Below are 13,877 nucleotides of genomic sequence, written 5' to 3'. Positions count from 1 at the left end.
TTCCCTCACCGCTGAGTTTGCACCATGGGCATCAAATGCCTGGGAGTTAGAGATAAGACCCTCCAGTTCATAAAACGTAGCTGTTTCCTCACAATCTGTTTTGGAAAAAAAAGGTACTAGCAGCCAGGCTGAAGGCCCACTGAAGCCCACAGCAGAACTTCACCTATCTAACACCAACAGCCACTTCTGGGAGGACCACACATGTTGTTAATGAGGGTTTGGTGTTTTCGTTAAAGGAACAAATACAGGCAATTAAACCTAAGCAACTGCACCATATGAAGTATCCCATCTTGGTGGTTGGTTATAGGTTTGGAGGGGTAGAGCAAGACAGTGGGACAAATGATGGAATAAGCTACTGGTTTTCATTATTTATTTCTCTTTAAGAATTTTCCCCAATGCACTGTTTTATTCATATGCAAAAGATGGATTTGTTCAATGATTATCAATGTTCAAGATACAGACCGGGAGGTGGGCAGCTGCCTTAGTAATTACCAAAATACAGCACATTTAGTGCTGAATTAACAAGCCTCAGTTTTTTTAAGAAATCCTAGGCATGTCAATCTGCATAAGGCAGCCTTCTCTTTGGATACTTTGCCGGCTAAGCCCCGTGTTATCCACAAATGACTATGGAATTAAATTTAAAAAAGCACTAACTCCTACTCATGAGATAGCTTCCCCAAGCTGGGGGTGCGTGCCAGAAGTCTGGCCCTTTAAGAAACCAACTCAGTCGTGAGAGATGCTGCTGCTGCTGCTACTGCTCAGGCTTGCTTAAATTCCCAAGTGTCCAGTTAAGACATAGACAGCTGTCTCTTTAAATGTCATTTCCTCCCATTGTATTTGAATCGTGATCAGGAAAGAGGATGTGAAACCAGAGAGGCTCAGAGGAGAGACCATCAGGGTTGGCTTCAATAATGGTATATTAGCAATAATAGCAACTACGGCGGCCCCGACCCGGGTCATAATGAAGGCGGAGGAGCCAGGGATGCTCCGCACTACCTCCGCAGTGCAGGAGGCCCCCTCCAGGCAGACGACCTAATCCAGGCAGCGAGGAGACTCCGGGGGTAAACACAGCGGTGACAGCTGAGCGCCGGCCCGCGAGTGCCAGCAGCAGCAGCAGCAGCAGCGGGCTCTTCCCAGCGGCCAGTCGCGCAACGCGAGCGGGAGGAGCGTCCCGAGGATGGGCGCGTAGCTCCGAAAGGATCGCCTCGCCTGCCCAGATAGCTCCGGAGTGCGTGCGGCTCGGGGGCCGCGGTCCGTCTCGCCCTTGTCCGCGCGTCGCCCGCCCCCCCCCCCGCCACATCCCTCCGTCCCTCGGCGTTACAAGCGGGCCACCCTGTGGATGTCACTGAGGGTGGAGGTGCCGTTCTGCTCGCCGCCCCCCCACGCCCCGACCCGACCCGACCCGAAAAGGCATTCGGGAGCTGCCAGCCTTTGTAGGGGATAAACCTCGTCACGGACAAGCCGAGAGTCACGACGGCCGCCGCCGCTACAAAGGAGCGACCCCTGCCAATGTCATCATCGGCCATCGAAAGGAAGAGCCTCGAGCCCTCCGAGTAAGTCGCGCCCGCCTCCCGCTCTTCGGGGGCTCCTTTACTCAGTGCCAACTTTCCCGGAGGGAGACGCGACCGCGTCGTGCGCGTCTGGAGCGGGCGGGCGGGCGGGAGGAAGCCCTGGAACGGGGGCGTCAGGCGCTGCTGGGGCTGGAGAGGAGGGCTTCGGAGGGCGACACAATGCGGCTGCCGCTTGCTCTTTTCTCTTCGCTTTCCAAGCCGCCGCTCCCCTCTTGCGACGGAGTGAGCAGCGTGGCCCTCCGCTTGGCTTAGACCTCGTCGGCTCGTGCTGAGCGCTGCTTTCTTCAGAGGTTGCGCCCCCTTTAGCAGGGCAGGCAGAGCCCAGAGACGCGCCGAAGTTCCCCCATTTTTGATCCGGGAGATAAATTGCCCGAGACCTCAGACTCTTATTGAGAGGAGGTGTTGGAAGGGGACCGGCGGTCGGTAGGATGATTGATGGGCGCAGTTCCTTCTGACCTGGAGATTTAGAGGTTGGCGGCGGCAAGAGCTGAAAGCGATTTCAGAGAGAGAGGCAGAGACAGAGATGGGGGAACCGAATACTTGGTGAGAGGCTGCGTGGTTTCTTTTCTTTCTCTCTCCTCGCGGCCTGCCCGGTTTAATGATCTGATGAGAGTGGTCGAAGATGAGCGGCAGTATCAGTATTAGATGAGAGTGTTCAGCGTCTCGATTGTTAAAATGCAAACCAGTTTGAAACTACAACGCGTTGTACCATCTCAGAAATGGCCAAGCACCGGCTTCTTGCCACATTCTTAGTCCGTCCTTCTCCCGATTAGCATAAACGTTATAAAATGCTTAAAGTATTAACAAAATTAAGTAAGGGTTTCTGGTGAATTTCTTACAAGGATCCAGTTACAAGAATTTCCAAAGGAATGCTGATACCTGCAGTTACTTCGAATTGTTGGTTACTAAGTCACTGGCGTTGAACTTGGGTTTTAAAGCTGCAATGCTTTTCACGCTTATTTGGGAATTACTTCTAAGTATATACACATGCATAATGTATGGCTATTCTTACCGGATAACTGCCATTTTATTAATTTCTGGGATGGAAAAGTTGTTATCCAACATCCTGCTTTAGTGGAATATACGTTTTAAAGACATGATCAACTGTTTCATGGGGATGGAGAAATAATGTTACTGCATTTGGTTTTTAAAGTAATATGATGGGGGGATGGAGAGAACATCGGATGGAGGAGGTAGGGAAACTTTAGAAACCAACTCCCAGCAACCACCCATTTGGAGAAACAGGTTGTTTTAAACACGATTTACCCTGAAAGCACTTTGATTGGATCAATAGTTTACTTCATTTGGATAAAATATTTTATATAAATATATGCATTATAGAAAATTAACAACCCCCTTTTGCATTTCTTACTATTGATTGTTCCCATTTCCTATCTTCCCCTGTACTTCAGTATACTGAGTTATACTTTAGGCTTCAATCCTATATTCTGACTTCAGCCCACAAAACTGAATGAGATTTTATTATTAAGGAGAAGTGCTAATTTTCTGTTATAAATAACCAAAACAAGAAATTTATTACTATAGCACCTACAGTCCAAAACATTAAAAAATATATATGAGAATTTCATTCAAAATTCAAAATCATGGAATGAAAGTGCTTTTAAAGCATTTATAAAAAAAAAAGATATCAACTTAAGATAGTGGAAGTAAACTAAATGTTAAAAGTGCTTCCCTTCTTTGTTTTTCTGCTGTTTATATGGACCTACAAGAAATACTGATACCTTCTGCTACTTAATTTCATTGAACAGAATACACGTGATTTGCTTACTACCATTTTTAAGTCCAGGGATGCTGTCCTAATGGGATATTTTAAAAAATTGTGTGCAATTATTAATAATTGTAATTATTATTATAATTAGATAAGCAAATAAGACCCAATGTTAAAAAAATAAATTTTAATATTTTGGAAATATATACTACTGAGCTATATATGGACAGTCTTCACTGCAAGCGCTAGAAGGATTTAATAATAATAAACCACCAAATATAGAAACATTTGTTTATAGGTTTGGAATAAAATAGGATATTTGTCTTTATAATACCAATTAAAATTTTAATGTGAAGTATCTGAAAACTTGAGCATGGTCAATACTTAATCATTTACTTCCTGATTAAAAAGGTTTTGAAAAAGTGTATTTGTTTTTCATAGAACCAAAAGATTATAACTGGAAGGGTCTTATTTGGCCACTTTTCTATTCAGTACATTGAAATCAATTCCCTACTCACTGCAAAAATTAATTTTGATTTAAATTAAAGCAACCCTGACAATTACAGTATCTATCCAGTCCCTGTTCAAGACATCCAGCAAACCACTTCCCAATTAATTTTCCTAATTATTTAGATGCGATAAAAATGGTATGTAGGAGAATGAGTCAGAATGAGCATATTTAGTATAAAAACTATATTTAGCAATATAGCCAAAGCATAGGGAGAATGTTATAGTTTGATTAGAATGTAAATTATTGTCATTAATTTTGAAAATCTGAGCCTTTCTTCTTCAAGGTTTATGAGCTAAAGGTTAAATGTGTGTTAAAATGTCTTACTTTGAGCTGCTGACTGTGCGGGCTGCCAGGGTTTCACTTGAGAATTAATTCTCAACAGCAGTTATACAATAGAATGTCAAGGGAGCAAATCAGGTAAAGGAAGATAATAGAGTAACATTAAAATGTCTTACTCCTCTCATTTAATCGTGACTTTAGCTCTTGTTTCAGCTTAATGGGGAACGAACTGCTGCTTACTAATACAGTAGGCTTCTCCTGTAATCATTCTACCCAATAGTTTTCAACTGAATATTATTCTATTGCTCCTTTAAACACTGCTTTCTGCTCATTTGGGAGGAACAGCAGAATAATAACAGTAGTAGTACCAGTAGTGAGAGCCAGTGTGGTGTAGCGGTTGTGAGTTCTAGTCCCACTTTGGGCACAGAGCTAGTTGGGTGACCTTAGGCCAAGCTTACCCTCAGCCCGAGGAAGAAGGCAATGTCAAACCACTTATTTTGCCAAGAAAACTGGAGGGATTTGTCCAGACAGTCACCTGGGAGTTTACACTGATTTGAAGGTGCAGAAAAGAAAAAAAGAGGAAAGAAAGTATCCATAGTACCCTTCAGTATTACCCTTCCATGAAATTAACAACCTTCAATGAAATATTTCAAAGGTCTCGGAGTGATAACTAAGACGTTTTTAAGGAAAGGATTTTTAAGAACATAAGATTTTCTTACGATGAAAATGCTACACAGGGTTCAAAGTGAATATACTGTATGTTACTAATACATAAGAAACTACTGCAGTTGATCCCATAAAACATTATATTGAAGGGCCATTTCTATTTACAGTACTTTAGCCAGACTCAGCCTACTCTACCCTGTGCTATCACTGAGGGAAAGTATGTGAGATTAGAAATGTCCCCAACCTCCCAGGCTTTACAAAGGCTTAGAAAATGTATGATTTCACAGAACACATGGATGTTGACAGAGTAAGAACTGTTAGCTAAATGTAATTTTCTTTCAATAATTTCATTTGATTTTAAACCACACTAGTTTTTTGTTGAAGTGGACAGTATTTAAATAATTATATAAATAAATAGCATATTGTTGATAACCTTCATTTTGGCTAATGCAGAATACTGTATAGCGTACACTATATTTTTACTCAGGATACTGTAAGTTTTTATGACACCAAAGAGGAAGATCTCATCCTTTTTCACAAGCAATTTTTTTATATTTCATTATCAAATATTCAGTATTCCAGAGCTGTTTCACTGAACTTTTGAGATATACAGCCCATACAGAGATATTTGCCTTTAACTATTATTTTAATTATTCAAGTTTTAAAATTTCAATAAACACAAACTTTTACCTTCCTTTCTTAGTGGCCCAACTCTGGGTTCTGTTATTTATTTCCTGAATTTGCTATAAGGAGCAGTGTTTAAAGTAATTTAATAATATCAATAAGGGCTATGAAGTTGTTTAATTTTCTTTTACTTCATTTAAGCAGAATATTGTCTGCAACATTAAAGTACCAAAGAAAAAGGATTTGCAGACTCTGCTCTTATAGAATGGACCATCTACAAATGACAAAATGCAAGCCCATTCATATTTTTTTCTATGTGTTTATTAATAAGTTTAAAGGCTTTTTACAATAAATCTGCAGGGGCCTTAAACTACAATCTTACTAAATAAAACTCCTCCTAAATGCATTGTTATACTTTGTAAAATCTTTCTGTTATACCTACTAGACAGTAAAATAAATGTAAAAATTAACAATTATTTGATTATTTTAAGGGCAAATAACCAAGAGTGTAATAATTTTCCATATAAAAATACACTAATAAAGCACAGTGACCAAAATGCCATTGCTTATCTCCATTTCTTATTAAATAATTCATTACAATATTCAGTGTTGTGTTTGGCAAAGTAGGAAAGGAAAGCAAATAGAAAAAAGATTTTAGAAATAGGATTGCCTTTAGTTCTAAGATTTTTATACAATCAACATTTAATTATTATAGATCAAGACTGCATAGGGAAAGCATTCGAGACACCATTTTCCTCAGCTCAGAACTATGATACAGCTTCTATTCAATAAGATGTTGGTTTTTTTTAAATAAGTAGTTGGCTAAAATGTCTGCATTTTGTTTATTACGGAAATACTATAATATTTGTAGTTATGAAATTGGGTTTTACTAGTTGTACACAACAATATACAGTAAGTTTAGCTTTAAAAAAAACACTTAATTTATATTGCTTCTGCTAAAGATAATGCAAGCCATTTTAGTTTCACCACCACTGAAGAGTTTCCTTAGCTTTTCCTCTCTGTCCTTTTCCAAGTGTTTCTACCACCACTATTCTACATTTCTGAATGTGTTAGCCTGGAAGAATACAATCCCACTTTAACAAAAAGGCAAGCTGAGATGGTCACAATTTCAAATTGTATACCCAAAGCTATATCCTTATCTGTTATTGTAGAAAATGTCTGAGTCTTCTATACTCTTGAGCAAGGTAAAATTTTGGTCCTAATTAGACTTTCTGCAGGTTGGAATGATTGCTTTGATTTGTTTCAACCAGGGAGCCAGTGGATGAGGTGCTCCAAATCCCTCCTTCCTTGTTAACATGTGGAGGTTGTCAGCAAAATATTGGGGATCGATACTTCCTTAAAGCCATTGACCAGTACTGGCATGAAGATTGTCTGAGCTGTGACTTATGTGGGTGCCGACTTGGAGAAGTGGGAAGGAGACTATATTATAAACTGGGTAGAAAGCTCTGTCGAAGAGACTATCTCAGGTAAGCTACTCACTCCTTATCCCTTTGCCTTGCTGATAGTTTTCTCTCACAATTCTGTAGAACAATGCGTCTCAACCTCAGCAACTTTTAAACATGCATGGACTTCAACTCCCAGAATTTCCAGCCAGAGTTAAAGTCCATGCATCTTAAAGTTACTGAGGTTGAGAAACATTGCTTTAGAACAAAGCTAGGATCACCTGCGAAATTTGAACACATCAGTCCCAGGTTGGTTCAGCTTGGGCTGAAAGGACATATATGATGGCTTGAAAGGAACTAGTCTCAAAACCCAATTTGCATAAACCTTTTGCCAGATTAGCTTGAGAAGAGGGAACTCTTTCATCAAAGGCTGATTTGCTCTAGAGCAGGGGTGTTGAAGTCCACAAGTCTTAAAGTTGCCAAGGTTGGACACCCCTGCTCTAGAGTGAAGCTGAAAAAAGATCCAATCCTTGAAAGTGATGCTAGAATGACAACGTTACAGACACAAAGTGGAAAGGAAGCAGAATAGTGACAGAGGGCTTATGAGTCTAAGACTGACTAAATAGTAAATGTATGTTCAAGACATTAGGGTAGGGGGATAATAGTGTTGCCAGTTGTTTTGGACTTTACAAAAAGTATGGGTCAGGATTTCAAATTGATAAAATGGCTTAATAATATTAATTCAAGGCAAAACAACTGATCAGTTGCCTTTGTGCAGTCTCAATTATTTCCATTAATTTAGTACTCCCCATGCAGTCTTATTTAGTGAGCCACTGATTTTGGTAGGAAAAATATACCCTGGGACAAGAATATAATGTGAATAAATTCGAAAGTACAAGTAATTCTTGACTTACAATCATTCATTTAGTGACCGTTCAAAGTTACAATGATACTGAAAAAGTGAAATGACTGTTTTTCACACTTACAAGTATGCTCACATGATCAAAACTTCACATGATCAAAACTTGGACATGATCAAAACTTGGATTTATGACAGCTATAGTGTCCCAAGATCATATGATCACCTTTTGCTACCGTCTGATAAGCAAAGACAATGGGGAAGCCAGGTCCACTTAACAACCGTGTTACTAACTTAACAACTGCAGTGATTCACTTAACAACTGATTGCAAAATGGGGCAAAATTCACTTAACAAGTATCTTGCTTAGCAATGGAAATTTTGGGCTCAATTGTGGACATAAATCAAGGCTTACTTGTATGAGCTTCCAATGCACATTATGCCGCTAGGCCTTTAAAAGGCCCTATGTTTTTTTTTCTGAACTGAATAGTTGAAAACCAAGGCCAAATGAACAAAGCAATATAACATTAACATCTTTTAAAAAATTAACCAATATTTAATTACAATGTTAAAATTGCATTACTGGATCAAGAAATGTTATTCTCTCTTAATATCAAATTCACAGTGGAGGGATGGGAAGAAAAGTGCTAACTTGCTATTTTTTATAGTTGTGTACTTCTCATTATTAGGAATCTTAAAACACTATACAAATTGCTCCATTTTAAACTCCCCCCCCCAACAACTATCTTGTTTGAATAAAGGACTAGCTTTACATGATGTAATTTGCAGCAAACTTCCAGAATAATTCAATACTCCCAGATAAGTGTATCCTATTTCCACTGGCTCAATATTTTCAGAGATGGTAGAAAATCTGGACTGTTAAGTTAATACACTTCCATAACTTGTAATTGGGTATGTCCCAACTTTTCACACTATAATGTGTGTCAATTATTTGCATCTTCTTAATGTGTTCCATAGATACAGCCTGCTCAACTGTGTTTTCTAAAATTTGTAATTCAAGTATAGTACAGTAAGTATAGCATAGTATTATTAGTATTAGTATGATATAGTGCACTATACTCTGTCTACAACTTTTTTAAACAATATGCTGACAATTAGCAATTTCTTTATGTATTATATTATAAACCAAAAGGTGACATTTAGAAAAACACCCATATCTTAACAGGCATTGTACTATTGCTTTGGACGAGTAAACAGTGACATCTCTTGGAAGACAAGGGAGAAACATGTATCATTTTTATGCTGAGAGTTATTGTCCCTGGCCCTGTATTTAGTTTACAACAATATTTGAAATTCATAGGCTTGTTCCAAAATTAATCATATTAACACACAACATATATTACTGATATAATAAAATATGCCTAATGGAATATAATACAAAAATATACAAGTAGTCATTGACTTGCAATCATAATTGAACCAGGAACTACGGTCATAAATTGTGCTGATTAGGCAGATTACCACATGACCCTGACTGATCTTACAACCTTTTTGCAGTCATTAAGTCAATATGGCAGTTGTGATAGCATTAGCAATAGCATTTAAGACTTATATACTGCTTCACAATGCTTTACAACCCTCACTGAGTGGTTTACAATGTCAGCATATTGCCCCCAACAATTTGGGTCCTCATTTTATGGACCTCAGAAAGATGAAGGCTTAATCAATCTTGAGCCAGTTCAAACTTCTGGCAGGGGTCAGAGATAGCCTGCAATATGCATTCTAACCATTGCACCACCATGGGTTAACTGTAAAGCAAATGCTGTAGTCGTGAAATGAATGCCATGGTCTTTAAGTGAATCCATTGTCTACAATGGGTGTTTTTTGCTGGAAACCAGAAGCAAATGCCAATTTCTGGCAAACAAATTATGGTCACAAAGCTGCAGGACTCTGCAAACAGTGGTAAAAATGGACCAGTTGCCAAGCACCCAAAATATAATTACATGAATATGAAGAGTGTGTGTGGGGAGGGGGTATCTTCAAATCCAAGTCAAAGTCCTGGGGAAATGTGTTGTAACTTTGACTGGTTGCTAAGTTATAATAGACTTGAAAAAAAGTTAGGTCCTGTCACCCTCACTCATTGTGATGTAGATGCATTCAGATGCTTGGCAACTGGCTTATATTTATATCCCACCATCATGTGACTGTGTTTTGCAATATTTTTTTGCCATTTCCAGCAAAAAACCCACCCATTCTATAAGATGGATTAGGAGTTACAACTACAATTTGCTTAACAATCACAATGACCCACTTAAAAATGGTTGTAAAATCAAGCACATTGACACGGTGACTTGTCTTATGACTGCAATGATGTACAACCAAAATTCCAGATTATAAGATAAGTAAAGGACTACTTGTATCTGCTTGTGTTAACATAACCAGGAATTATACAAAGTATGATGGATTTTACAATTCCTCTTTCTCTGTTCTATAATATTCATAAGAACATGGCACATTATGCTAAGCATTATTTGTAAAAATACTTTGACTCATCATAATTTATTTATTTGATTTATTTATTTGATTTGCCAATTGTTTACCAGATAATAAGTATAAATGTGTACATAGTTGTGAATACATGAAATGGGTACATATAAGAAAAATAAAAGAATAAGAGAAACAATAGGACAGGGACGGTAGGCACGTTGGTGCACTTATGCACGCCCCTACAGGCCTCTTAGGAAAGGGGTGAGGTCAATAGTAGACAGTCTAAGGTTAAAGTTTTTGGGGTTAGGGGAAGAAACTACAGAGTCGGGTAGAGTATTCCAGACATTGACCACTCTATTGCTGAAGTCGTATTTCCTGCAATCAAGTTTGGTGCGGTTTACTTTGAGTTTGTATCTATTGTGTGCTCTTGTGTTGTTATGGTTGAAGCTGAAGTATTCATTGACAGGTAGGATATATGACCACAATCCATGTGGTACTGATGTGAAGATCAATCGTAAGCAATCTGCACACCAAACTCATTGTCATCCTACTTAATGTTTCTATAAATGTTTTATTTAATATCAAATTCAAATTTGCACCCCTTTAACAATTTGACTATTTTAATTTGGATTACTCAATGATCAATCAACCTGCAGAAGATTTTTAAGGGTCAGTAAGAAGAAAGAAGGCAAATTAAGAATAGAAACTATTTCCAAACTCATTTGAGATCCTACTTTAATATTGGAAAGCTGAGCTGACAGAGTCAGCTGTGGTGCCATTGAAAATATTGTAAAGCTTTTCATTTGCTTGCTTACTTGCTTTTTCAAGATGTTATGACTATATTTCTCCAATAGATGCTATGCTCTTGTGGACTATGATATGTCCTTAGAGTTATCATGGTACTATAAGTAGTCCTTATTAGGTGACCACAATTGGAACCAGCAACTCGGCTAAGCAAAGCATTGGTTAAATGAAATTGCAAATGTGCTTACAATATTACTTTAGGAGTCCTTTACAGACCTGCAGAGAGCATAAATACAAGGATTGGTCAAAAAGTTAGTTTTTTTATCAGTGTCATAATTGAAAATAGTCATTATTTATTTATTTGCATCCCACCTTTATTATTTTTACAAATAGTTCAAGGCTTGAACATACTTAACATACTCTTCCCATTTTCTTTACAACTGTAAAGTGAATTGGGCTGAGAGAGGGACAGGCCCAAAGTCATCCAGCTGCCTTTCGTGGCTAAAGTAGGACCTGAGTACTAAATTGAATTAGTCAGTCAATAAATTAGGACTACCTATATATTTTGTTTCTTCTTTGTGTTTTCTTTTCCCTTCTCCCAGAACTTCAGACTATCCATACATTTGCTTGAAGCTCTAATAAAATGTCAAATACATACACTTAACTTTGTGTTAAATCCACTCTGTTAAAATGGATTATGGAACATTAACGTTGGACTTTTTTTTTTCCAAAAAGGCTTTTTGGCCAAGATGGTCTCTGTGCCTCCTGTGAGAAGAGAATCCGAGCCTATGAGATGACCATGAGAGTAAAGGACAAAGTGTATCATCTGGAATGCTTCAAGTGTGCTGCTTGCCAGAAACATTTTTGCGTTGGTGACAGATACCTTCTCATAAACTCAGATATAGTATGTGAGCAAGACATCTACGAGTGGACTAAGATCAATGGGATGATATAACTCACTTGTGCCTCATAGTCTCAAATACATTTCATGAGTGACATATATTTTTGGCTATGGTGAGGTTATTGCTCACATCTATGTTTTCTTTAAGGAAGGGGGAAATGGAACAGAATACATAGGCATTGCATCTAATAAAATAAGTGATGATTGAATAAAATACATTATTTCTTTTAGTAAATATGCTGTGATAATAAACTGACATTATTAGAGGTATTGTTCGAAACTAGAGAATCAACCAATACAAAGCAACAATGGATACTTTTAAACTGAAGCGTTATAGGTAACTTTTGTGGATTTATCTTCTCTAACCTGGTTCTTTTCAAATGAATTGAGTCTACAAATCCCTAGAAATCTAGCAATTGCTGTCCTAAGACTTTTGGTACATGCTGGCTTCAAGGGTGACCTTAACACCCACAGACAAAATTGTTCAATTAAATGTTGCTTATTTCATATCTATCTAAAATATAATCCCACCTCTAATCTTAAATGTAAGAGTATCAGGAGAGTTGTATGTCTGAAAAGGAAGGGGCCTCCAAATAAGTGTAGTCCCCCCCCCGCCACTTTAATAATACTCTTCTTTTTGAAAATGAAAGTACAATTTTTGTTCCAGTGCAAAAGATGATACCTCATCAGATATAATTAAATCTTTATGAAATCCATGAGAGTTAATACATGCAACTGGGGAGGGAAGAAAGATTGCAGCCTTAATTGGTAATTATTTCAAATAATGAAGATGGATAGCTGCCTTTTGTTAATATTGTTGGAAAGTGAGGAATTCCATTGCTCCTTTCTGTACAATATTTTTTTAAAGTTCTTCCACTATTTTATTAGAAAATGTAAATACATTGTTGTATGTAGTAAGATACTGCAGACTTAATTAAATAGACTTGATCTAAGAGTTGTGACATTTTTCATTCAATATACTGGCAGCTTTTTATTATTTTAGTGCAATAAATATATAGTTCTTGTATGGCTCATTTATTTGTACACAGAGTATCTTCCTTTGAGCTGAAGATTTTGTTTGACAATTTAACAACACTGTTAATCTCACTGTATTAAATAGATTCAAAGGAGAAAATTTAAATATTCCTAATAATAGAAGAGGTTGATTTCCCCAATCTTTGGGAGATGCAACCATTATTTATCCTTTATCCAATTATCCAATAAATATTGTAGGTGCCTGTCACATTAATTTATGATGGGACTAGTTATGAATTATTTGACTCCTCTATGCTCCATACATATGCTTCCTAAAATTTAGATTATTAAAATGAGATGATACTTTAGCTGTGATTTTGATATTATTCTTGCATTTTGAGAACAGAAACATTTGCAAAGCGATCCCTGACATGTACCAATGCGCATCAGCTTTCACATCTTTCCAGACCAGCCTTATGCGTATTGATATGGAATTAAGTTTTTCAGTATTCAGTGAGACTGTATGTTCTACAAAGGATACTTAGGATTGTAATTATTTTTTCTTTATTCATTCTTTAACAGTTACTTTCAAAATTATGAAGAGCTAATGCAGCTTTAATAACCACCCCTTAATTCATCCATGAAGTGTAGGTAATTTGCCATTTTTCTTGAAACTGAAACGCAAGTTGTTTTTGCACAAAGGCTGCGTGCAGTTCAGTCACTCATTTAGTACAACCCCCTGAATAAGCATTAAAGAAATTCTGGTGTAATCTTGCCATTAATTTTATATAAGCAGAAAGGTTCAGTTATAGCAGAATTCATAGTGATTAATAAATCATGCTAAAAATATGAATTTCCAACAAATTTGATATATTTATTGTGGAGTGGAAGCTCTACCAATTGTTTAGAGAAAGAATGTCTTGATGGGATATTATGAGATGAAGTTTTTAGTGAAACAAAATTGAACAGGAAAGTGGAATTGAAATTGAACAGATTCAGATATCAATCTAAAATGTCTTGGGCATTGTACTTAAATTTGTAAAACCACTAATATTTTATTTGGTCTAGAAGTTACTTACCAATCTGTCACCATTTATACCTGTACTAAAAAATCAGCCAAATAATTTTGCCTACAGATCTAATGTCCTAATATCCCATACATTCTTGG

General features: G+C 37.4%; 1 protein-coding gene across 2 annotated transcripts; it reads left to right on the top strand.

The window, feature by feature from the left end:
- The first annotated feature begins 730 nt into the window (after positions 1 to 730).
- On the top strand, positions 731 to 12,684 carry LMO2 (LIM domain only 2). Of its 2 annotated transcripts, none has more exons than XM_026664711.2 (3): positions 731 to 1,553; positions 6,652 to 6,867; positions 11,569 to 12,684. In XM_026664711.2, exons 1-3 carry the CDS (start codon positions 1,510 to 1,512, stop codon positions 11,786 to 11,788), a joined length of 480 nt encoding a protein of 159 aa, XP_026520496.1. In that variant the 5' UTR covers positions 731 to 1,509; the 3' UTR covers positions 11,789 to 12,684. The 2 variants fall into 2 exon arrangements, with proteins under 2 accessions (XP_026520496.1, XP_026520497.1); XM_026664712.2 differs by lacking the exon at positions 731 to 1,553 and adding an exon at positions 1,621 to 2,114.
- Positions 12,685 to 13,877: the final 1,193 nt, after the last annotated feature.

The sequence above is a fragment of the Notechis scutatus genome, chromosome 1 (assembly GCF_049901735.1).
Source record: "Notechis scutatus isolate UNSWTSFEM ecotype Mainland chromosome 1, rNotScu1.2, whole genome shotgun sequence".
Taxonomy (NCBI): domain Eukaryota; kingdom Metazoa; phylum Chordata; class Lepidosauria; order Squamata; family Elapidae; genus Notechis; species Notechis scutatus.
Note: the sequence above shows the minus strand (reverse complement) of the source record. Positions and strands in the feature narration are given on the sequence as shown.

Bases quoted from the DNA above. Each gene is read 5' to 3' on its own strand.
- LMO2 (XM_026664711.2), top strand. From the start codon at position 1,510: ATGTCATCATCGGCCATCGAAAGGAAGAGCCTCGAGCCCTCCGA. The intron at 1,554-6,651 runs GTAAGTCGCGCC...TGTTTCAACCAG, and splicing joins AAGAGCCTCGAGCCCTCCGA to GGAGCCAGTGGATGAGGTGC. The intron at 6,868-11,568 runs GTAAGCTACTCA...TTTTCCAAAAAG, and splicing joins TGTCGAAGAGACTATCTCAG to GCTTTTTGGCCAAGATGGTC.